Source organism: Felis catus, chromosome A2, assembly GCF_018350175.1.
Source record: "Felis catus isolate Fca126 chromosome A2, F.catus_Fca126_mat1.0, whole genome shotgun sequence".
NCBI classification, from domain to species: domain Eukaryota; kingdom Metazoa; phylum Chordata; class Mammalia; order Carnivora; family Felidae; genus Felis; species Felis catus.
The window spans coordinates 63,290,356-63,312,646 of record NC_058369.1 but is presented as its reverse complement, the minus strand read 5'-3'; the positions used below and the strand labels follow the sequence as shown (position 1 = coordinate 63,312,646).

At 45.0% G+C, this 22,291-nt stretch overlaps 1 protein-coding gene across 3 annotated transcripts in view; it reads left to right on the top strand.

Annotated features, from left to right (window-relative positions):
• The window catches only part of SUN3 (Sad1 and UNC84 domain containing 3), a 33,254-nt gene that overhangs the window by 10,312 nt on the left and 651 nt on the right, over positions 1–22,291 (top strand). For 2 of the 3 annotated variants that reach the window (XM_045052107.1, XM_006929066.4), the window contains 7 exons: positions 659–762; positions 6,012–6,052; positions 7,386–7,551; positions 9,081–9,165; positions 13,494–13,609; positions 14,554–14,721; positions 21,383–21,475. In XM_045052107.1, the coding sequence (XP_044908042.1) occupies positions 659–762; positions 6,012–6,052; positions 7,386–7,551; positions 9,081–9,165; positions 13,494–13,609; positions 14,554–14,721; positions 21,383–21,475 (773 nt within the window). The remainder of the gene's footprint in view (positions 1–658; positions 763–6,011; positions 6,053–7,385; positions 7,552–9,080; positions 9,166–13,493; positions 13,610–14,553; positions 14,722–21,382; positions 21,476–22,291) is intronic. The other variant, XM_006929067.4, reaches the window with a different exon arrangement.

The window sequence follows — 22,291 nt, the reverse complement described above, 5'->3', positions numbered from 1 at the left end:
CCATCCCGCAGCCCTGCCCTCATGCTGGGGAATGGAGGGTGGCAGGCAGGGGAGCGGAAGACCCACACTGCCCCTTAACAAAAATAATCTGCTTTTTTCTTCAGTCCTCTGGTTGCTTTAAGTTTGGGATTAGATTTCGGAGTCCAAAAATTGTTGGTCCTGTTTGCCTTTGCCAGTATCTGGACACTTCAAGGGAGAACTGATTTTGTGAAGCACCCAATATTGCCATTTTCCATACTGTCACCCAAGTATCTGATATTCTTTTTATTTTTTTAAATGTTGATTTATTTATTTATTTATTTATTTATTTATTTATTTATTTTTGCACGTGGGAGAGAGAGAGAGAGAGAGCGCGCGAGCTCACACACACAAGCACGGGGTGGGGGCGGTCAAAGAGAGAGGGAAAGAGAATCCCAAGCAGGCTCCGCACTGTCAGCACAGAGCCTGATGTGGGGCTTGAACCCCCCCGAACTATGAAATCATAACCTGAGCCAAAACTAAGAGTTGGACACTTAACCAACTGAGCCACCCAGGGGCCCCCAATATTCTTTTTAACATTGTATGTATCCTTCACACTTAGAGAAATTCCTATAAATACGTGCAAAACATCATAAATGTTGGCAAACTCTTTAATCAGAGTTGGTATTTTCTTTAACAGGGCTTGGGAATCACATGTGGCTGAAAGAAACGGAGTTTCCTCAGAAATCCAGTCACTTTTATGCTCTAATTGCAGAATACGGTTCCAGACTTTATAATTTCCAGGTAATCTTTTGTTAAGTCATTTTGTATGTCACTCGCTTAAAACTTAGTACGCCAGATTAGACATTCACATGCAAACAAAGGTAACATTTGTTTTGCATGTGAATATCTAATGGAAATAACATAGGGATCAGCGTTCTAGTAAGTGGCTTTCTGGCTGAGAGACCCTGCAAATTCGCCCAGCCTCTGATCCCCGCGGGCTCTTGCCATATACTGAATGTTTGCGAACTCTGGTCCACCCTGTTTCTTCCCGTCGGCAGTGAGGTGTCTATCCTGTGCCTGTCCCATCGCTGATTTCACACAGAACACGTTTGATTCCACAGTTTCACAGCTGGAAGGAAATTTGCTTCTAGGATCTCACCCGTATCTGACTTAGATGCTATTTTGATGAGGCTGTGAACTTTATTTTTTATTTATTTAAAAAAATTTTTTTTTAATGTTTATTTATTTTTTTTCTTTTTTTGAGACAGAGAGAGACACAGCATGAGCAGGGAAGGGGCAGAGAGAGAGGGAGACACAGAATGTGAAGCAGGCTCCAGGCTCTGAGCTGTCAGCGCAGAGCCTGACGCGGGGCTCGAACTCACGAACTGTGAGATCATGACCTGAGCCGAAGTCGGAGACTTAACCGACTGAGCCACCCAGGTGCCCCTGAGCCACCCAACCGCCCCGAGGCTGTGAACTTTAGACTTTTCAGTCAGGCTGGAATGAACTAAGACTTTGGAGGCTATTGGGACAGAACGGACGTGTTTTGCACCCGCAAAGGACATTCATTTGGGGTGCCGGGTCAGAATGCCACAGACTGAGTGTTCCCTCCCAGTTGAAACCCAAGCCCCAGGTGCGTGGAGGAGGGGCCTTTGGCCTTTGGGTCAGGTCATGGGGAGACCCCAGACCGCTCCCTGACCGTCGCTCCACCATGTGAGGACACAGCAAGGAGCCGCTAAGAACCAGGAAGTAGTTCTCACCAGACGCTCAGTCTGCCAGCCTTGAACTGAGACGTCCAGCCTCCAGGACTGTGAGAAACCGGTGTCCGTTGTTCATCAGCCCCCGGTGTCCAGGGTGTTCTGTCACAACACCTGAGCTAAGGCAGCTCCTCAGGGGAAGCCCCAGCACGTAGAAAATGGCAAATCGTGTTAGCCACCGCCTGACACTCTGGATGGGCCAGCCTCCCCTTTGTCCCGAAGCCAGTTTGATCTCAGTGGGCTTAGACTGAGGCCAGACACGGGTGTCCCCTCTCTGGCCCACCCGCTTCTGCCTCTCCTGCATTCCAGCCCAGGTCTCGCCCACCCCACGCGCTGGTCTCCAAAGACCAGAGCAGAGAAGAATGACAGGAGCCGGGTGAGCCACTGCTCCGCGGAAAGAAGGCCAGACCGACGGACTCCACCCTGTCAGTGACCTTGCACCTGATTTCATGGCCACTTCCCTTGGAGACCCTGTTTCCCGGCTCAGCCAGCAGCCGCTGGAGTCCAGTGTGTCTGGTCGTGTGGGGTCCCTGCACGGGGAGAGGGTGCTGGTTGGGTCCCCTCCGCATTCCAACCCAGTGAAGGCCGTTCCCTGGGAAGTTCATAGGTTGAAACCTGGAATCGCTCCCAGTCGCAAGGAAGCTACCTTTCTGCAAACACTGAGGATCTGTGTATCCTGGGTGCCTGGGTCCGGATGAAAGAAGAACACAAGGAAACCTCACAAGCAAGGCCAGCCTGAGGAATCCCCTCTACCACGTGGTCCTCACATCAAAGACCAGGATCCCAGGGGCTCCTGGGTGGCTCAGTCGGTTGGGCGTCCGACTTCGGCTCAGGTCATGATCTCACGGTTCGTGGGTTCGAGCCCCGCGTCGGGCTCTGTGCTGACAGCTTGGAGCCTGGAGCCTGCTTCAGATTCTGTGTCTCCCTCTCTCTCTGCCTCTCCCCTGCTCACACCGTTTCTCTCTGTCTCTCAACAATAAATAGTAAACATTAAAAAATTAAAAACTGGAACTGGGGCCAGATAGTCAGGTTATCACCAGGGAACAGAGATGAGAATTTGACGTGGACAACAGAGAATTCAGCGGTTACTGCCAATTTGGGATTAACTCCTATTTCGATGGCTAATTCTGTGGGTCAACTTCGCTAGGCTATATGCCCAGATGTTTGGCCAAACGCTAGTCTAGATGTTGCTGTGAAGGTATTTTTTGATGTGATTAACATCAAGCTGACAGGCTGTGAGTAAAGCAAATTATCCTCCATCATGTGGGTGGGCCGCACCCAACCAGTTGAAGGTCTTAAGAGAAAAAGGAAGAAATTCTGTCTCCAAACAGCCTTCAGACTTGAGCTACAATATGAGCCCTTCTCTGGGCCTCCAGGATGCCAGCCTCCCCTGCAGGTGTTAGACTTGCCAAGTTCCCCAATTGTGTGTCTTTCCCTCTCTCTCCTGACACTGGTTCTGTTTCTCTGGAGAACCCAGCCTCATACACTCAAATTCCCCTGGCGGTTTCTGCCAGGGCTTTGCCTGCGGTGTTCTGCCCAGGTCTTGCAGGGAGGTCTCCTCTCTGACTTTCCAGCCCAGCCCAAGTGTCCTCTCCTCAGAGAGCCTTCTGCGGCCAGCTAGACTGCCCATGACCTTGCCCTGCACATCCCAGCCTCCACTTTGCTGTGGACGCTTGGTTGACTTGCAGAGCCTCTTCCTGCCCCTCTGATCCTCCTACTGGAAGGTAACAAGCAAGAAGCTTGTCCAGAGCCTAACGTGGTCCCCAGCCACACGGGGGGCTCACTAGATACCAACACGAAAAATGAAGGTCTCCTTTCAAAAGACATTTTTCCCTTCCGCGTCTCAGTTTGGGGGCAGACAGCACACCCAGCAGCGCCTTCCCCCTAAAAGTGCCTCCGGCTGAGCACCTAGAGCATGTGTCTCATCAGGACAGGGTTTCTCTACGGTCACACTGTTGACCAGTGTTACCTTGTCTTACACACAGGAGAAAGCCCTGTTAGAAATCGCATGACACTGACTGGGGCTTATTTCTGGGTGACTTCTTTCTATGTTTATTTATTTTTGAGAGAGAGAGATAACCAGCAGGGGAGGGGCAGAGGGGGAGGGGGACACAGAATCCCAAGCAGGCTCCATGCTGGCAGCGTGGAGCCCGATACGGGGCTCGAACTCACCAACCATGAGATCATGACTTGAGCCGAGATCAAGAGTCGGACGCTTAACTGACTGAGCCACCCAGGCACCCCTGGGTGACTTCTTTTTAGATCCTAAGCTGTGGACCATAGAATCTGCTTTTATTCAATTAATGATAGACTTTGTACAACGTTCCCTTCTCTCTAGATACCATGTTATAATGGCATTTTATGTCTGCCTAATTTCCAGTGACTATATCTGAATAAATATGTGAAAAACAATCTCATAGTCAATAATACATATTTCCGGACAATTGAATTGTTTGCAGTTTTTCGATATTATGAACATCCCTGTTGCCAAATCTTTCCAACCGTGCTTAATTTCTTACTTAGGATAAACTCCTGAAAGACAGATAAACGATTCACAGTTTTTTTAGTGACCTTTTTATTTTGAATCTTAATAACTTGATAGTGCTTTTCAAACACTGGATATGCCTCCAGGACACTGGATTGGAACAGTTGAGGGAATTAATTGTATGTGTCACGTTGTGTGTGTGCCTATAGTAGGAGCCAGCTGAAACCCTTTGGGGGAGAAGCCAAAATAAAATATGTATTTTTTTAATCCTGAGACGTTTAGTTTTCAAGGAACCCCCAAACACATTTAGCAGCAAATAAATGAGGGAGTATTTTCTGTATGGATATTTTTCAGTTTATTTATTTATTTTTCGCGGGGGAGAGAGGCAGAGACAGAGAATCCCAGTCAGGCTCCACGCTGTCGTGGGGCTCGAACTCACGAACCGTGAGATCATGACCTGAGCCAAAACCAAGAGTCAGACGCTTAACCGACTGAGCCACCTGGGGAACTCCTGTATGGACTTTTAAGGCCAAAGGTGAAAACAAGAGATAAAAGTTGAAAACATTTCCCGTACTGACAGAAACCAGAAAACTAGAAATAAATGTCTCTCCCTGCCCAAAATCAGCCCCCAAATCCACGTCCCTGGCAAGGGAAACATGTTGAGGGGAGCCTACAGGGAATTAAATTGCTCAGCAGGTTAAAAACATACAAACGGCGGGTGGGGGGGGGGTCATCTTTTCCGGATGCCACACCGTGCTGCTTTTGGCCCCGCGGTCCTCAGAGGGGACCCTCCGATGGGATGCCCTCCGTGCCTGCGCTGTTTTTCCACAGAGCCAGCTTGGAGGAGGTCAGGTCTTTGAGACAGAGAAGCGGTAACAGCAGAGAAGGATGGGGAACCGTTGCCCAGACAGCACATCGACGGTCACTGCGGCGGTTGAAAGGTGACCTCCGAAGGCCAGTCCCGCGGCCTGAGAATCTGTGAGCGTGACCTCGATTTGGAAAGAGTCTCTTCAGACACACTTAGGGATCCTGGATTTCCCAGCTGGGCCCTTGACCCAGGGACAGGTGTCCCTGAAGAGGTGCCTGGCGGAAAAGGCCTGGGCGTCGGGCAGAGACTGGGTGAGGCAGCTCCACGCTGGGGAGCCGGGAGCCACCAGACCCCAGGAAGACCAGGAGGCAGAGGGTCCCTCCCTCCCAGCTTCAGAGGGAAGCACGGCCCTGCCGGCACCTTGATTTGACTTCTTGCCTCCGAGACCAAGAGAGCACCTGCCTACTGTTGGAGGCTGCTGGGTTTGCAGTCATTTGTAGGCGGGCCTGGAAGCCACGGGGCCGCATCATCCGTGCAAACAGGAGATGGTCCTGTTCAGACACCTGTCAGCCTAGATCAATGTCTGCGCTTCTTCCGACGATCGATGATCGGGTCCCTCCTGTAGAAAGGGGATGCCCCTCACTGTTTACAAGGACAGCCTAAGGCCGCAGCATGGCCCTCCGCCCCCCTCCCTCCCTCTTTCTCACCTCCCCACTCCTTCTGCCCTCCCCCCGCCCCCCCCCCCCGTTCTGTGTCCTCACGGACAGCCTCTTGGACTCCAGTACAACAGACTCCCCACTTTCAGATCATCTCCCCTGAACATGACTTTTCCAAGGAAAGGCTGGAAAGGACGCAGGTATCTCAGAGGACACTCAGCGTCCCACCTGACATGCATGTGTATCAGGGTGGAAATGTGATTTCTCTCCCCTTTATGAATAAGACTAACTCTATTCAGACAGGCAGGACTGGGACTGATTTGGTTTCTTTGTTTGTTTTCCAGGCCAGACTTCGTATGCCAAAGGAGCACCTGGAGCTTTTAAAGTGAGTGAGATTTTTCTGCCACGTGGGGCTTTCTGGCGGGACTGCAGCAGTGGGATGTTTTCGTAAAACTATAAAAATGAAATCATTCCTGCTTCTGTGGGTCATTCTTTTTTTTTCGGTTTATTTATTTTGAGAGAGAGAGAGAGAGAGTGAGCACAAGTGGGGAGGAACAGAGAGAGGGAGAGAGAAAGAATCCCAAGCAGGCTCCACACTGTCAGCACAGAGACTGACATGGGAGTCGAACTCACGGACCGTGAGATCAGGACCTGAGCTGAAACCAGTAGTCGGAGGCTTAACCGACTGAGCCACCCAGGCGCCCTCCCTGTGGGCAGCAGGACACAAAATTGTCAACAGGATCTCTACTTTGCTACTAACTTTTTTGCATGGAATAAAAAGTGTTAGAAACACACCAAACTGTAACGGTGTTTATTTCTGGAAGCGTTTTATATTTTCTAAACCATGAACATGTATTGTTTTACAAATTGGGGAGAAAATACTACATAAGTAGTGCTTACATTTTTCAACATAAGAGAATACCTGTTGTTGGAGCGCCTGGGTGGCTCACTCGGTTGAGCGTCCGACTTCAGCTCAGGTCATGAGCTCACAGTTCGAGCCCTGCATCCGGCTCTCTGCTGTCAGTGCAGAGCCTGCTTGAGATCTTCTGTCCTCCTCTCTCTCTGTCCCTCCCCTACTCGCACTCTCTCTCTTTCTCTCTCAAAAATAAATAAACATTAAAAAAAAGAGAGAGAGAGAGAGAGAGATACCTACTGGCTTGACATGTTCTTATTCGGCCCACCAGTCATTTTCAAACTGTCAAAATGGCAGAACCCATTCTTCAAGAGTAAAGTTTGGCACCCTCCTCACCAGTGACAGTGATAGTGACAGGAGTTGCCCCGGACTGCAGCCTCCAGCCCTCTTCAGGGCTCAGGTTGAAGACCACGGCTCCATGCCCCACTGGAGATGCAGGGGGTTCCCCATTCGAATAAGGTGGGGGTTAGGCTTGAGGATTCACACCATGAAATCACCCAGTCTCAGTCAGGGTGGCCAGAGCCCTGAGGGAGGCACATGCAAGGTTGGATGAGCCCCAGTCGCCTGGGAAGAGTGTGCCCTAAGCATTGGGCCGCCTTCCAGAAGCTTCCCCTGAGTGTCCTTGCCTTTCATCGGTAGTTAGAGGCGGTTCTTTAGACAAAGGGGTGGCCCTGAGCTCTCTCTCGAGACTTGGTCTCCGCTACAACATAAAGCCTCATCACTTCTTCCTCGGCCGCTCCTGAAGCCCGGCTGGTGATGGGAAGCCCCCACTCCCACCCTTCACACTGGGGGTCTCCATTCACAGGAAGGAAAGCCAGACTCTGGAGAACAACTTCCGAGAAATTCTATTTTTGATTGAACAAATAGATGTTCTGAATGCTTTGCTTAGAGATACGCGAGATGGTCTGCACAACTACAGCGGGGACACAGACGGAGGCGAGGACCAGAACCCCATGGGGGCCATCGACGAGGTGAGGGAGGCTTGGGGGGGGTCACACTCCACGGCTTCTCGGCGCAGAAAGATCGAGTGCAGGCTGTTATGTGGCTTGTGTCCTCCTCTCTAACCTTCTCCCTGACAGCAGCTTACCTCAGGAAAGCTTGCTGCACACACCCAATTTTTCATCCCTGCTGAATCACAGAGAAGACTGTGGCAATATGACTGACTTCCCGCCAAATAAATGACTGATTCTGTTTTATTTTCCAGGAAAACAAACAGAAGATCATTCAGAAGTGGCAGCCTCTGATGTCTATACACACGTACTTAAAGAACAAAGCATTTTGGGGGTGCCTGGGTGGCTCAGTCAGTTAAGTGTCTGACTCTTGATTTCGGCTCAGGTCATGATCTCATGGTTGGTGGGGTTGAGCCCCATGTTGGGTACTGATAAGGTCAAGTGCGCCTGATTCAGGTCCATAAATAAAAATATTATACATTTTTTTGTTTGTTTATTTTGAGAGAAAGGAAAAGAGCATGAGCAAAAAGGGTGGAGAGAGAGAGAGAGAGAAAGAGAGAGAATCCTAAGTAGGCTCCACACTGTCAGCACAGAGCCTGACATGGGGCTCAAACTCACAAACTGTGAGATCATGACCTGAGCTGAAATCAAGAGTTGGACATTCAACTGACTGAGCTACCCAGGTGGCCCTATTTTTAAAAGTATATTTTTAAGTTTATTTATCTATTTATTTTGAGAGAGACAGCATGGGCAGAGAGGGAGGGAGAGAGGGAATGATGTCTACTTTCTGAAGCACCCGGAAACCTCACCCTGACACCTGCTGTCTTCCAGACCCTATTTTGTCATGGCCCTGGGACAAGGGCTTCCATCAGTCACAGCTTGAAGGGTGGGGCTTCTGCTTTTTGAGAATCAGAATGCCCTTAAGAAACCAATATATTTTTTTAAGTTTATTTATTTATTTTGAGAGAGAGAGAGCAGGGAGGGAAAGGGGGCGTGGTGCAGAGAAATCCAAGCAGGCTCTGTGCTGTGATTGCAGAGGCTGACATGGGGCTCGATCCCATGACCTGTGAGATCATGACCTGAGGTGAAATCAGTGGTCTTCTTGCGTAACCAAGAGTCCTATATTAACTCAAAGGATGGATACTTTCTAACAAGCAGTCACGTGCTCTCTGTCAACTGCCTTAATTCCTGAATACTTACAGAATGTTCAAGTCTTTATTACTAAATGAGACCCGAATGATGGGGGGTGGTGGGGATCACAGTACGACAGGCAGTCGTTGAGGCTTCCAAAGGGGCCTTCGGTCCAACCTTGCTGGGACTTGGAGGGTGTCTGGACACATGTCAGCTGCCCCGGGGAGTGGCGATCCCACAGAGCCATGAAGGTCATTAGAAATCTGTGCACAGTGCTTGGATGTGTGCAGCTCAGTAGATGTTCACTGTTATTGTTATTTGGCAGATGATGGCACGCAGGTCCAAATCGACAAAGTGAATTGTCAAAACTCAAACACTTGGCTGCGATTAACAGAACCCCCTTTTTAATATTTGTACAGGAAATGTCAAACTTGGTGAATTCCATCCTTAAAAAGTTGAGAGAAGACCAAGTCCAGATGGCTGACTATGCCCTTAAGTCAGCAGGTGAGTAAAAACTGGAAAAAGTTCATGCTTCCCAAGGGTCTCGATTCTCCATATGTGTTTATTAAGAAAACATAGGTTATCTGTCCAGTAATTGAGAAGGAGGAAAAATGAGCAAATCTAGACAATGAGGCAGACGATAGACATGGTTGTAGTTGATGTTTTCTGGGTGCACATCTCGGAGGCAGCAAAGGTGTGCGTCTTCATTAGCATGAGTCCAAGACCATGAAGGAAGCTGATGTGTCACAGTGAGGTTGGGGATGCAGAAAATAGAACAGGTGACACAATCATTACAACCTACAATGACTGCTAATGACTAATCTAAATGCATTATTCGTGATTGAATAATCGTGGTGAAAGACAGGATGTGTTCTAAATGTCTTGCCATTAATAAAATGAATGCTTAAGTGCTTAGAGTTTAGACCATGAACCTTAATATTCTCTACCTGCCTGTGATAGCCTATAAACAATGTGTTCAGTGAACCATGTGGAAAGAAAGAGGGAGAAAGTGTAAAGCACACGCAGTCACACTGGTATTTACCAACTGACAAAGCCAGATTTAGAGTGGGGCAATAAATCTGTATCCTGTATCGAGTTGACAGCATTTGGACTAGAATGATTATACAGTGTGTGTGTGTGTGTGTGTGTGTGTGTGTGTGTGTGTGTTGAAAGAGACAGAGCAAGAGAAGAGACTTGCTGAACCTGAGTTCCCTGAAGTTTGGGGAGAATCAGCATTGAGATAAAGCATAGGAAGGTGAACTGCAGAATCCTTTTTTTTTTCAGTGTTGGCATTTGGAAACACCATTTTTATGCTTTCTTTCCCCTTCCCTATTGAATGTATTTACGGCTTCCATTTTGAAGAATTCATGATGACAAGTGTAAGTCCAGGGATAACCCACTAGAGTAAGGGAAAGCAGAAAATGGTCATGGTTTCTCAATAAATGTGAGACACGATACCAGCTTCTTGAGCCAAGACGGAGGGAGCCCATGCCAGCTTCCCATCCCCCCACCTCCTCCACCAACTGATTACATACGACTAAAAGTTTTGGACAAAATATAAAAATATATAATATTTATATTATATATGTATAATATTTATATATATAATATATATATTTATATTATATATATATAATATATATATATAAAATATAAAAAGTCTGGCTTTTTATCAGACCCAAGTCTGATGAAAAGTAAACAAAAGCAGGCAGATTGTGGAGGGCAATGAAAAACCCAGAAGTGACCCATGTGCGGGTGAGTTACACGTTTATGGATTAGAAGGGTCAATTCACTTAAGATGGCAATTCTCGCTAACTGGTCTATTGACTCAATCCCAGAAGAATTGTCTATACAAATCTACAAGTTGTTTCTAAAATGTATGTGGAATCACAGAGGAACCAGAATAGCCAAAACAGTTTTGAAAATGAAGAACAGGGGAGCCTGGGAGGTTCATTCAGTTAAGCGTCTGACTTCGGCTTGGGTCATGATCTCGTGGTTTGTGAGTTCAAGCCCCGCATGGGGCTCTCTGCTGTCAGCTTGGAGCCTGCTTCAGATCCTCTGACTCTCTCTCTCTGCACTTCCCCACTTGTGCTCTCTCTGTCTCTCAAAATAAATATAAAAAAAAAAAAGGAAGAACAAAGTATGAGGATTGACATTCTCTGATGTTAAGGCTTATTACAGAGCTATAGTAATTAACAGAGTGTGGTCTTGCTGAAATCAGTGGAACAGAATAGCGAGTCCAGAAATAGTCCCACACATAGAGGGCAAGTTGATTTTTGGCAAAGGAGAAAAGGCAAGTTAATGGTGCTGGAGAAGTGAGACATTTTCAGCAAATAAATCTCGACTCATCACTTACACCTTACAAAAATTAACTCAAAATGGGAGACTGACCTAAATGTAAAGTTTAAAGCTATAAAACTTCTAAAAGAAAGATCCTTGTGACTAAGTTCAGAAAAGATTTCTTTTTTAAAATGTGTATTTATTTATGGGGCACCTAGGTGGCTCAGTGGGTTAAGTGTCCAACTTCGGCTCAGGTCATGATCTCACGGTTGGGGGGTTCGAGCCCCACGTCCGGCTGTGTGCTGACAGCTCGGAGCCTGGAGCCTGCTTCGGATTCTGTGTCTCCCTCTCTCTCTGCCCCTCCCCTGCCCATGCTCTGTCTCTCTGTCTCTCTGTCTCTCTCTCTCTCAAAAATAAATAAACATTAAAAAAATTTTTTAAAAATTAAATGTTTATTTATTTATTTGGGGAAGGGGAGGAGCAGAGAGAGAGGAAGAGAATCCCAAGCAGGCTCTGTGCTGTCAGCAAAAAGCCTGACACGGGGCTTGATCTCACGAACTGTGAGATCTTGACCTGAGCCAAAATTAAGAGTTGGGCTCTCAACCGACTGAGCCACCCAGGTGCCCCTGATTGAAATGTTCTAATATTGATTGTGGTCATGGTTGTACAACTCTGTGAATATTCGAAAAACCACCCACTTGTACTCTTGAAATGGGTGAATAATGTAGTATGTGGATTTTATCTCAATAAAGCTGATTAGAAATTTAAAAATAAATGAATGAAAAAGTGAATACATATACATTCTTAAAAAAAAAAAAACTATATACCTGGGGCACCTGGCTGGCTCAGTCAGTGGAGTGTTTGACATTTGATCTCGGGGTTGTGAGATCTCAGGGTTGTGAGTTCAAGCCCCTTGTTTGGTGTAGAGATTACTTAAAAATAAGATCTTAAAAAAAATTGATCAAGAAAACCTGCTTAGGGGTACCTGTGTGGCTTGGTAGGTTAAGCATCTGACTCTTGATTTTGGCCAGGCCGTGATCTCATGGTTCGTGGGATCAAACCCCGTGTAGCCTACTTGGGATTCTCCCTCTCTCTCTCTATCTCTCTCTCTCTCTCTCTGTCTCTCTCTCAAAATAAATAAAATTTAAAAAATCTTAAAAGAAAAGAAAACCTGCTTAGTATATAAAAAAAAAGGATGCCCAGTTACATGTGAATTTCAGGCAAACAGCAACTAACTTTTAAGTATAAGTATCTCCCATATATTGTATGGGACACGCTCATACTAAAAAATTGCTTATTTTTTTATCTGAAATTCAAATTTAACTGGGAGTCTTGTATTTTTACTTGCTAAATCTGGCAACCTTAGGTGCACAGTAACTATTTCAGATTCTGCCATCTCAGAAAAAATACTGGCAATTGGATACTCAGTCAGGTACATGCATTTTTAGCTTTGTATTGTGATATCCAGATACAGCTTGAGGAAACGATTTGCATTTTCTTAATTTCTTGTGTCTAAACTACATTTTGCTTCTAAACTGAAATACCCTGAAGGGATAACATTCGACGAGTATACTTGTGGATTTCTTCGGTTAAAATTAAAGCTCAGTGAATCTACAGAATTGCTCTTACGAATATAACTTGTGGATACATTTATAACATTGGGTTTTATGCTTTTTTTCAAGTAGATTGGGCTGACATAAAGTCTCATCACACGAGCTGTGAAAATATGGGGGTCCATATGTCTAAGTAATAAACGCTATGAACATGATATTTCCACCTCTGATGCAACTGCTCTGGAATTCAGTTAATACCAGTTTCAGAAGTTTTGTGAAATTACACGGAACAAACATGATTTTCTCAAAGTGACAACATCTCAGCAGTAATGAGAGCCAGAAGTCATACTTTCCCAGCCAGTTCCCGAGTGTGAACCTTAACTTACTTGTAATCTGCCTGGGAATACTTTGCTAACAACATTATTAAAATACAAATGACCGGGGTGGGGGGTGGCTCAGTCGGTTAAGCTTCCAACTCTTGGTTTCAGCTCAGGTTATGATCTCACAGTTTGTGGGTTCGAGCCCCACATAGGGCTCTGTGCTAACAGTGTGGTGCCTGATGGGGATTCTGTCTCCCTCTGTCTCTGCCCCTCTCCTGCTAGCTCTCTCTCTATCAAAAATAAATAAACATTTAAAAAATGTTATTTCTATATACATATGTATACAGTTATATATTTGTATATGTATATATATATATATACATAAAATATATATACACATTTACATATATATATATAAATGACTGGGATGCCTTGGTGGCTCAGTTGGTTGGACATCTGACTCTTAATTTCACTTCAGGTCATGATCTCCTGTTTCGTAATTCATGGTATCGGTTCCCATGTTGGGTTCTGTGCTGGCGACTTGGGATTCTCTGTCCCTCTGTGCCCCCTCTCTTTCTAAAAATAAATAAATATCTCTTAAAAATAAAATAAATAAAATGCAAGTGATGTGTTTGGGGTTGCATAATGTTTTATTTTTTTTATTATTTTATTTTTTTAGGGGCCTCTGTCATTGAAGCTGGGACCTCCGAAAGTTACAAAAATAACAAAGCAAAACTTTACTGGCATGGGATCGGGTTCTTAACCTATGAAATGCCCCCAGATGTTATTCTTCAGGTAAAAGCTAGACTAAGAGGAATCTATTATTTTAGGGTTTTGTTCTTATTATGTATCATGAAAATATTAACACCGAAACGGAGGCCACTCTGAACTTGTCACAGAATCTGAACCCATCCTCTTGCATTTCAATAGTCATCAAACTATATAAATTTTTTCTTATTGTATGAGCAGTAAATTATGATTGATTAATTATTAGTTGTTTTTATTATTTTAAGACCAGTAGATTTTATTATTTTAAGACCAGATTATTTTTTATTATTTTAAGACCAGGTATTCGAACAAATACCTGCTCAAGGTGCATGTCCCCTCAGCTCCCACACTGTGCTACATGCTGCTCAGGCCAATGCATTCTTACAAAGTCCAGTTACAACAGGAGAAATTTCCAAACAAGATTTCCGCTAACATTCGAGTTCAATTCAAAAGGCTCTGGACAGACATCAACAGATGGTGGGGCTCTCCTTAACTATAACCTACAAACCTAAAGTCAGTTCTCAAGGTAGGAAGCCCTTCAGGAGCAATCGTATGGATCTCATTCCAGATTCTAGATCTAGAAAGTGGTAGACGTCATTTTTCTTTCTTACAACGACTGCCATCTCCATCGCCACCACCATCATATCTTTACCACCCATGCCAACTCGCCGCCTCCTAGCTGCCCACAGTCTAATTAGAGCAACAAAAGAAAACACCGTAAATCAATTATCTAATCATATAGTATATAATCCTGCAATAAAGGGCTTTGTTTTCCATAAACATAATGTGCTCTGGAAGAACAACCGAACCCATAGGTATCTTGGCAGTTTTCCTGTGTGATGTGTACCCATAAAACACCTTCATGTTATGGGCGTAAGTGAGATCTGTGGTCAGTAGTGGTTTGCTGACCAATATTGCAGCGGTGGATTTATACAGCCACATAAGAGATTAACTCCATGTTTTCTTTCCAGCCGGATGTCCATCCTGGAAAGTGCTGGGCCTTCCCAGGTTCCCAGGGTCACGCCCTGATCCAGCTCGCCAGGAAGATCACACCCATTGCTGTTACCATGGAGCACATCTCCCAGAAGGTGTCTCCCTCAGGAAACATCTCCAGCGCACCCAAGGAATTTTCCGTCTATGTGAGAGGCAATCAAAATCGGTGTTCCGAGTGGGTTATGATAGGAGGGGGTGGCTGGGAATCAGATGCTGGGATGAGCAGCTAACCGTTTTTATCACTGTGAGAGAGTTACTTGTTCCCTGGACCTCTGCTCTGCTATTGACAAGGCAAGGGTTGGACCAGATACGTTCTATTACTTAATTTTTTTTGCTTTTATCAAAGCTATCTGTGCACAATTTAAAAATGAACATTCTTATATGCTTATAATTCAGCACTTTCTTGTGCCAGGGCTCTCACCCCAGGTTTCTACTCTCTGGAAGCTTCTGCCTGCAACAGTTTTAGCCACTCCTTTGGGTACTTGCCTTCATATCTGTTTTTATTGTTATTTCTTTTTAAAAAACTTTTCTTTAATGTATGTTTATTTCTGAGAGAGACAGAGACAGAGCATGGGCGGGGGAGGGGCAGAGACAGAGAGAAAGACACAGAATCCGAAACAGGCTCCAGGCTCTGAGCTGTCAGCACAGAGCCCGATTCGGGGCTCGAACTCAGGAACAGTGAGACCATGACCTGAGCTGAAGTCGGATGCTTAACCGACCCACCCAGGTGCCCCTGTTACTTCTTTATTTTTAAGTTTATTTATTTATTTTGAGAGAGAGATAAAGCACAAGTAGGGGAGAGGCAGAGGGAGAGGGGAGAGAGAGAGAATCCCAAGCAGGCTCCACACTGTCAGCACAGAGCCCGACGCAGGGCTGGATCTCATGAACCGCGAGATCATGACCTGAGCTGAAATCAGACACTTTAATAGACTGAGCCACCCAGGCACCCCTACATTCCCTTTTTGAAAAGTAATCTCTTAGGAATGCAAGCTGGTGCAGCCACTCTGGAAAACAGTATGGAGGTTCCTCAAAAAACTAAAAATAGAACTACCCTATGACCCAGCAATTGCACCACTAGGCATTTATCCACAGGATATAGGTGTGCTGTTTCGAAGGGACACATGCACTCCCATGTTTATAGCAGCACTATCAACAATAGCCAAAGCATGGAAAGAGCCCAAATGTCCCTCAATGGATGAGTGGATAAAGAAAATGTGGTGTATATATACAATGGAGTATTACTCGGCAATCAAAAAGAATGAAATCTTGCCATTTGCAACTACGTGGATGGAACAGGCAGGTATTATGCTAAGTGAAATGAGTCAGTCAGAGAAAGACAAAAATCATATGACTTCACTCATATGAGGATGTTAAGAGACAAAACAGATGAACATGAGGGAAGGGAAACAAAAATAACATAAAAACAGGGAGGGGGACAAAACGTAAGAGACTTAAATATGGAGAACAAACAGGGGGTTACTGGAGGGGTTGTGGGAGAGGGGATGGGCTAAATGGGTAAGGGGCACTAAGGAGTCTACTCCTGGAATCATTGTTGCACTAGATGCTAACTAATTTGGATGTAAATTTTAAAAAATAATAAAATAAAATAAAAGATATGTATATATATATATATATATATATATATATATATATATATACATACATACATACATACACACACACACACACACAATGGAGTATTACTCAGAAATTTTAAAAAAAAGGTACTCTCTATACCTAATGTGGGGGCTTGAAATCACCACCCCCAAAATCCAGAGTCACACTCTCCTCCCACTGAGCCTGCCAGGTGCCCCTGCTTCTACTTCTTGATCTTTCAGTTTTGCTTGTAATCAATCCATTGGCATCCTTTGATGAAAAATGAAGAGTAGCCTCTTCCGTGGCTCTCCCAACCTCCCCAAAGTTTTATGTCTTACTTTTTTATAAAAAAACAACAATAACAAGTGTATTGAGATGTAATTCACACGCAAGCAATTCAAATTCATAAAATGTACACTTCAGTGGCTTGTGGTATATTCACAGAGTTGAGGATGCATCCCTACCATCAATTTTAGAACATGTTTAAAAAATGTTTATTTCTTTTCAGAGCTCGAGTCAGGGGAAGGGCAAAAAGAGAAAGAGAGAGAGAGAGAGAGAATCCTAAGCACTATCAGCACAGAGTCTGATGTGGGGCTTGATCTCACGAATTGTGAGATCATGACCTGAGCCAAAATCTAGAGTCAGACGCTCAACAACTGAGCCACCCAGGCGCCCCTGGAACATTTTTGTTGCTCCTGACAGAAAACGTGCACTCGTTAGCTGTCACCTCTCATCTTCCGTCTGTCACTCCCCGCCACCACTGACCTACTTAGTCTCTGTAGAGTCACTCATTCTGGATATTTCCTATAAATGAAATCATAGAACATGTGGTCCTTCGCGAATGGCTCCTCCCACTTGGGATCATGTTTTCAAGGTTCATCTGTGTCATAACGTGTCAGCACTTTATTTTTTCAATTGTTGAATAATAACTACTTCGCTGGGTGGATAGACCACGTTTTACGTATCCATTCGTCAGATGATGGGTGTTGGGTTTGCTTCCGCTTTTTTGACTGTGATGAATAATGCTGCTGGGAACGTTTGTGTACGAGTCTTTGTGTGGACATTGGTTTTCTTTTCACTCGGAACTGTACCTGGAAGTGGAATTACTAGATCACATGGTAAACCTGCATTTCATGTTCAAGATGCTTCCAGATAGTATCTCTTACTTTCAATCGGTATGCAGTGTTTTCGCTGTAACCGTGTCAGTGATGTTCTCATTTGAGCCATATCGTATACGAGTTTCTTTGTGTAAGAGTTTTGATGTTCCTGAGGACACCAAATGTCTCTTTTTAATTCACTTTGCTTGAGGCACCTGGCTGGCTCAGTCGGTTAAGCATCTGACTCTTGGTTTCAGCTCAGGTCATGATCTCAAGGTTCGTGGGATCGAGCCCCACGTTGGGCTCTGTGCTGATAGTGCAGAGCCTGTTTGGGATTCTCTCTCCCTCCCTCTCTCTCTGCCCCTCCCCTGCTCTCTCTCTCTCTCTCAAAATAAATAAATAAACTTAAAAAATAATTTGCTTACTTTTCTATATCCCTATCACAAAAACATTCATTATCTCTTTTTCAGGAGTGTCAAAATCCTGCCATTATGTTCCTTCATGTCAGACAGTTTCTAAGTTTCTTCTTTATTTTAGTTTTTTTTTAAAAAATTTTTTTCCACGTTTTTATTTATTTTTGGGACAGTGAGAGACAGAGCATGAACAGGGGAGGGGCAGAGAGAGAGGGAGACACAGAATCGGAAACAGGCTCCAGGCTCTGAGCCATCAGCCCAGAGCCCGACGCGGGGCTCGAACTCACGGACCGCGAGATCGTGACCTGGCTGAAGTCGGACGCTTAACCGACTGCGCCACCCAGGCGCCCCTATTTTACTTTTTAAAGACGTCCTTCTTGTCCGCATTGCTCCCTCTTTTTTTTTTTTTTAATTTTTTTTTCAACGTTTATTTATTTTTTGGGACAGAGAGAGACAGAGCATGAACGGGGGAGGGGCAGAGAGAGAGGGAGACACAGAATCGGAAACAGGCTCCAGGCTCTGAGCCATCAGCCCAGAGCCCGACGCGGGGCTCGAACTCCCGGACCGCGAGATCGTGACCTGGCTGAAGTCGGACGCTTAACCGACTGCGCCACCCAGGCGCCCCTGCCCCCTCTTTATCTGATCTGCATGAACTTCATCTCTGCATCCTGGGGATTCAACGTAATCACCTCTTCTATTATTTAAGAAAAAAATCTTTTCTCTCTGATTCTCCTTTGTTTCTTTGCTCCACCTTCTGAAAGATTTTGCCAACTTGTATCTTAACCCATTTGTTGAATTCTTCATTTCTGCTGTCATGATTATTCCAAGACTTTTTCTTTTTTCTGTAAATAACTCCCGTCTTTAGAGTCTAAATGTCTTCATGGATACAGTATGTTCAGTTTTGGAAGATATTAACGGAATTCGTTTCAGTTCTGTGGTGTTTTCTTCTGTTCCCTCCCCTGTCTTTATCCCCAAATACCACTTTTCCTATTTGTTGAAAGTGGCTCTTCTCTCGTGTCTGGTGATGCTTTTCTGTCGCATTTCAGAGACAAAGGGTGAAAAGCTAGCTCAAAGCTCTGCACACTTGGTGTGTGAGCTTCTTGGGTGGGTGGTCTGCTTGGGCTGTTTCTTCTGACGCCCCCAGTGTGATACAGGGTTAGGTTGACCCTCAAGGAATCCCACAACCTTGTTGCGTGGGGATTTCAGCGTGACCAGCCACACACTGTGAGAACAGGTGCATGGTACCCTTCCCCCCCACTGCAGCCCCCTCCCAGCCCCCATCCCAATGACCCCGTCTCTGCCCTTTCTGGATACTTGCAATGACAGTATCGACATGCTGTTGGTCCCGCTACACACAGGGTAATCCGTGCTTTCTCCAGGCCACTCCACTAGTCACCAGCTGGCTATCTGCAGACTTCTTGTCTTAGTGCCTGTTCCCAGGTGTTCCCTGTTGGTTTATGCCTTTCTTTTTTTTAAGCCTTTAAAAAAATTTTTTTAAGTTGATTTATTTTAAGAGAGACTGTGAGTGGGGAAGGGGCAGAGAGAAGGGGGGACAGAGGATCTGAAGCAGGCACAGAGCCCGACACGGGGCTCGAACCCACAAACCATGAGATCACAACCTGAGTCGAAGGCAGACACTTAACCAACTGAGCCACCCAGGCGCCCAATTTATGCCTTTCTTCAGCTCCCCGGTGACCCCATCTGGAGGGGGTCTCACAGTTAAAACATGGGCACCCAGCCTGCTCTGTGCACCATTGGAACGCCTATAAATGCCATGATTCTGGGGTCACAGGACAGAACAGAAGCTGCTCCCCTTTGATGCAGAGCCTGCTGACACCTACAGCTGACTTAGGTTGGATCTGAGCGGGTCGAACCCCACCTCAGAGAGGCGCACTCGTTTGCTCATTACAGATGAATTATGGGTAGCCCGTCAGGCAATAAAAACCACTTCTCATCCTTTTTCTCTTAGCAAATTTATGAAGCAGTGAAATTAAAGCAGTGATAAAGAAGGCTGCAATGAAACTCGCACACCTCCCTTAACAGGATAAACTACAGCTGGCCCCCCGCCCCCAGCAGTGGTGATGTTTGACCAGCCAAAAACTTAACTACTAACAGCCTACGGTGACCAGAAGTTTTATAATACCATAAACGGTCGATGAACATATAGTTTGTATGTTACATACATTATACGCTGTATTCCTCCAAGGAAGGAAGCTGGAGAGGAGAAAATGTTATGAAGAAACTCACAAAAAGGGGCACCTGGGTGGCTCAGTCGGTGAAGCATCTGACTTCGGCTCAGGTGATGATCTCGAGGTTTGTGAGTTCGAACCCCACGTCAGGCTCACTGCTGTCAGCACAGAGCCACTTCAGATCCTCTGTCCTCCTCTCTCTGTCCCTCCCCCACTTGCTCTCTTTCTCTCTCAAAAATAAATGAACATTAAAAAAGCAGAAAGTCAAAAGGAAGAGAAAATACAGTTCTGTACTATGTTTACCAAAATAAATCCGTGTATATGTGGATCCACATGGTCGAACCCATGTTCTAGGGTCAGCTATGCATGAGGTTTGAGTTGTATGTACATATAATTGTGGCTGCATTGTTTAATCATGGTGTAGCCGATTCTTTTAATAAAATTATAATGGGGCACCTGGCTGGGTCAGTCAGTGGAGTGTATGACTCTTGATCCCGAGGTCATGGGTTCAAATCCCATGTTAGGTATAGAGCTGACATGTTTAAAAAATTGTGATAAAGTTTACATATCAAAGTTACATAGCATATAATTTTCATTATAAAACGGTTGAACTAATGGACCCTTCGTGCATTGTGTTTCCATGATTCGGGGAAACTAATGAGAAAGTTTAGATTCACAAAATTAATTTCCACCAGGCTGTCTCCTCTCAAAAAACTTCCATTTTGAAGGGTAGAGAAGGAAGGAAAAAGCCCAAGGGAAATAGCATACAAATAACACTATTTTCTTTCAGTCAACAAAAGCTTACTTTTTGGAGTTACTTGGCTTGTCTGAGTCTGGCAATTGGGTTAAATTTCGCTCATTTTGGAAAACATTGGGTCAGCATGGGAACTTATCTTGAGTTTCCTTCATTCAAAGTATGCCAACAGCAAATTCAGTTATTAGACCAGAGTTAATGCTGGGATTTGCTCTGGTTCTCTGTCTCTATCATCTATCATCTATTTATCCACCATCTATCATTTACTTCTCTATCATCTACGTATTGGTCAATCTGTCTATAGATAGATACTATTTATTTATCGTCTATTTATCATCTATCATCTACTTATCTATCTATCATCTATCAATCATCTACCTATTGGTCGATCTATCTATCCATCTATCATCTACTTATCTATCTATCTATCTATCTATCTATCATCTACCTGTTGGTTGATCTGTTATCTATCCAACTATTATCTATCTATTGATCAATCGATCGTTTTATCAATTGATCTACCTATCGTCTATATGTCCAGTCAGCCCTGTGGTCAACCCGTTTCTTGCCTCACAAGCCCCCCAGTTAAATGCCTTTTGGGTTTATAGGGCAGCACTGGCACCTAGCACAGCACCGCGCCCTGGTAGACACCCAGGGTGTCTCGTGAATTGTGGCTACTTGAACAGACAACAGGCTCCGTTTATTCAACTGAGCATCCATTTGTGACACGCCCCCATGTCTGTTGTTTCCTTTCACAGGGCATCTTGAAACACTGTGAGGGAGAAGAAATTCTCCTGGGTCGGTTTGTGTATAACAAAACAGGAACCACCATTCAAACATTCAAGCTCCAGGTAATAGAGCCCCGGGAAAAGATGGGGTATGAGGAGCTCCATCCCCAGAATGGGTTTGTGGGGTTGATGCAAAGTGCTGTGAGAGGATAATTATGACAAAAGTGTGAGCTAAGGAAGGCTTAGCTGAACTTTAATTTGTAGCTCCAAGTGCTACATGGATTTTTTTAAATTATTTTTTTAAGTTTATGTATTTTTGAGAAAGAGACAGAGAGAGTGAGCAGGGTGGGGCACAGAGAGAGAGGGAGGGAGAGAGAGAGTCCCAAGCAGGCTCTGCACTGTGAGCACAGAGCCCGATGTGGGGCTTGAACTCACAAACTGTGAGATCATGACCTGAGCTGAAACCAAGAGTCAGACACTTAACCGACTGAGCCCCCCCAGGCGCCCCATGCTACGTGGATTTTAATGCAAAACACCAGGCAAGTACCAGAACGTGTTCTAAGCCGGATTCTTCCTTATTTGCTACTCCCCCCTTTTTTTTTTACTATAATTATTTTCTCACTCCTTCTCTTACCTCTTGGGCTCCCTTGATAGTATGTTATCTCCCATTGGGTAAAGGGGATAGAGATGGTTGTAGGGAGACAGGAACTCAGGAAGAGAGAATAAATACTTCTATCACACAGAGTGAGTGATACCTCTCTTCCTAACTCAAGGTGGGGAAATGCCACCTGGTAAGATATAAACCCCCTGAAAACCATTAAGGTATATGAAATATATTTTCGTTATTTCTCATCAGCCACAGGAAGACTTAAGACGGCATCACCTACCATGTCAAAATAAGTGTGCTGCGTATGATACTCTCGGCCAACGCTGAGATAA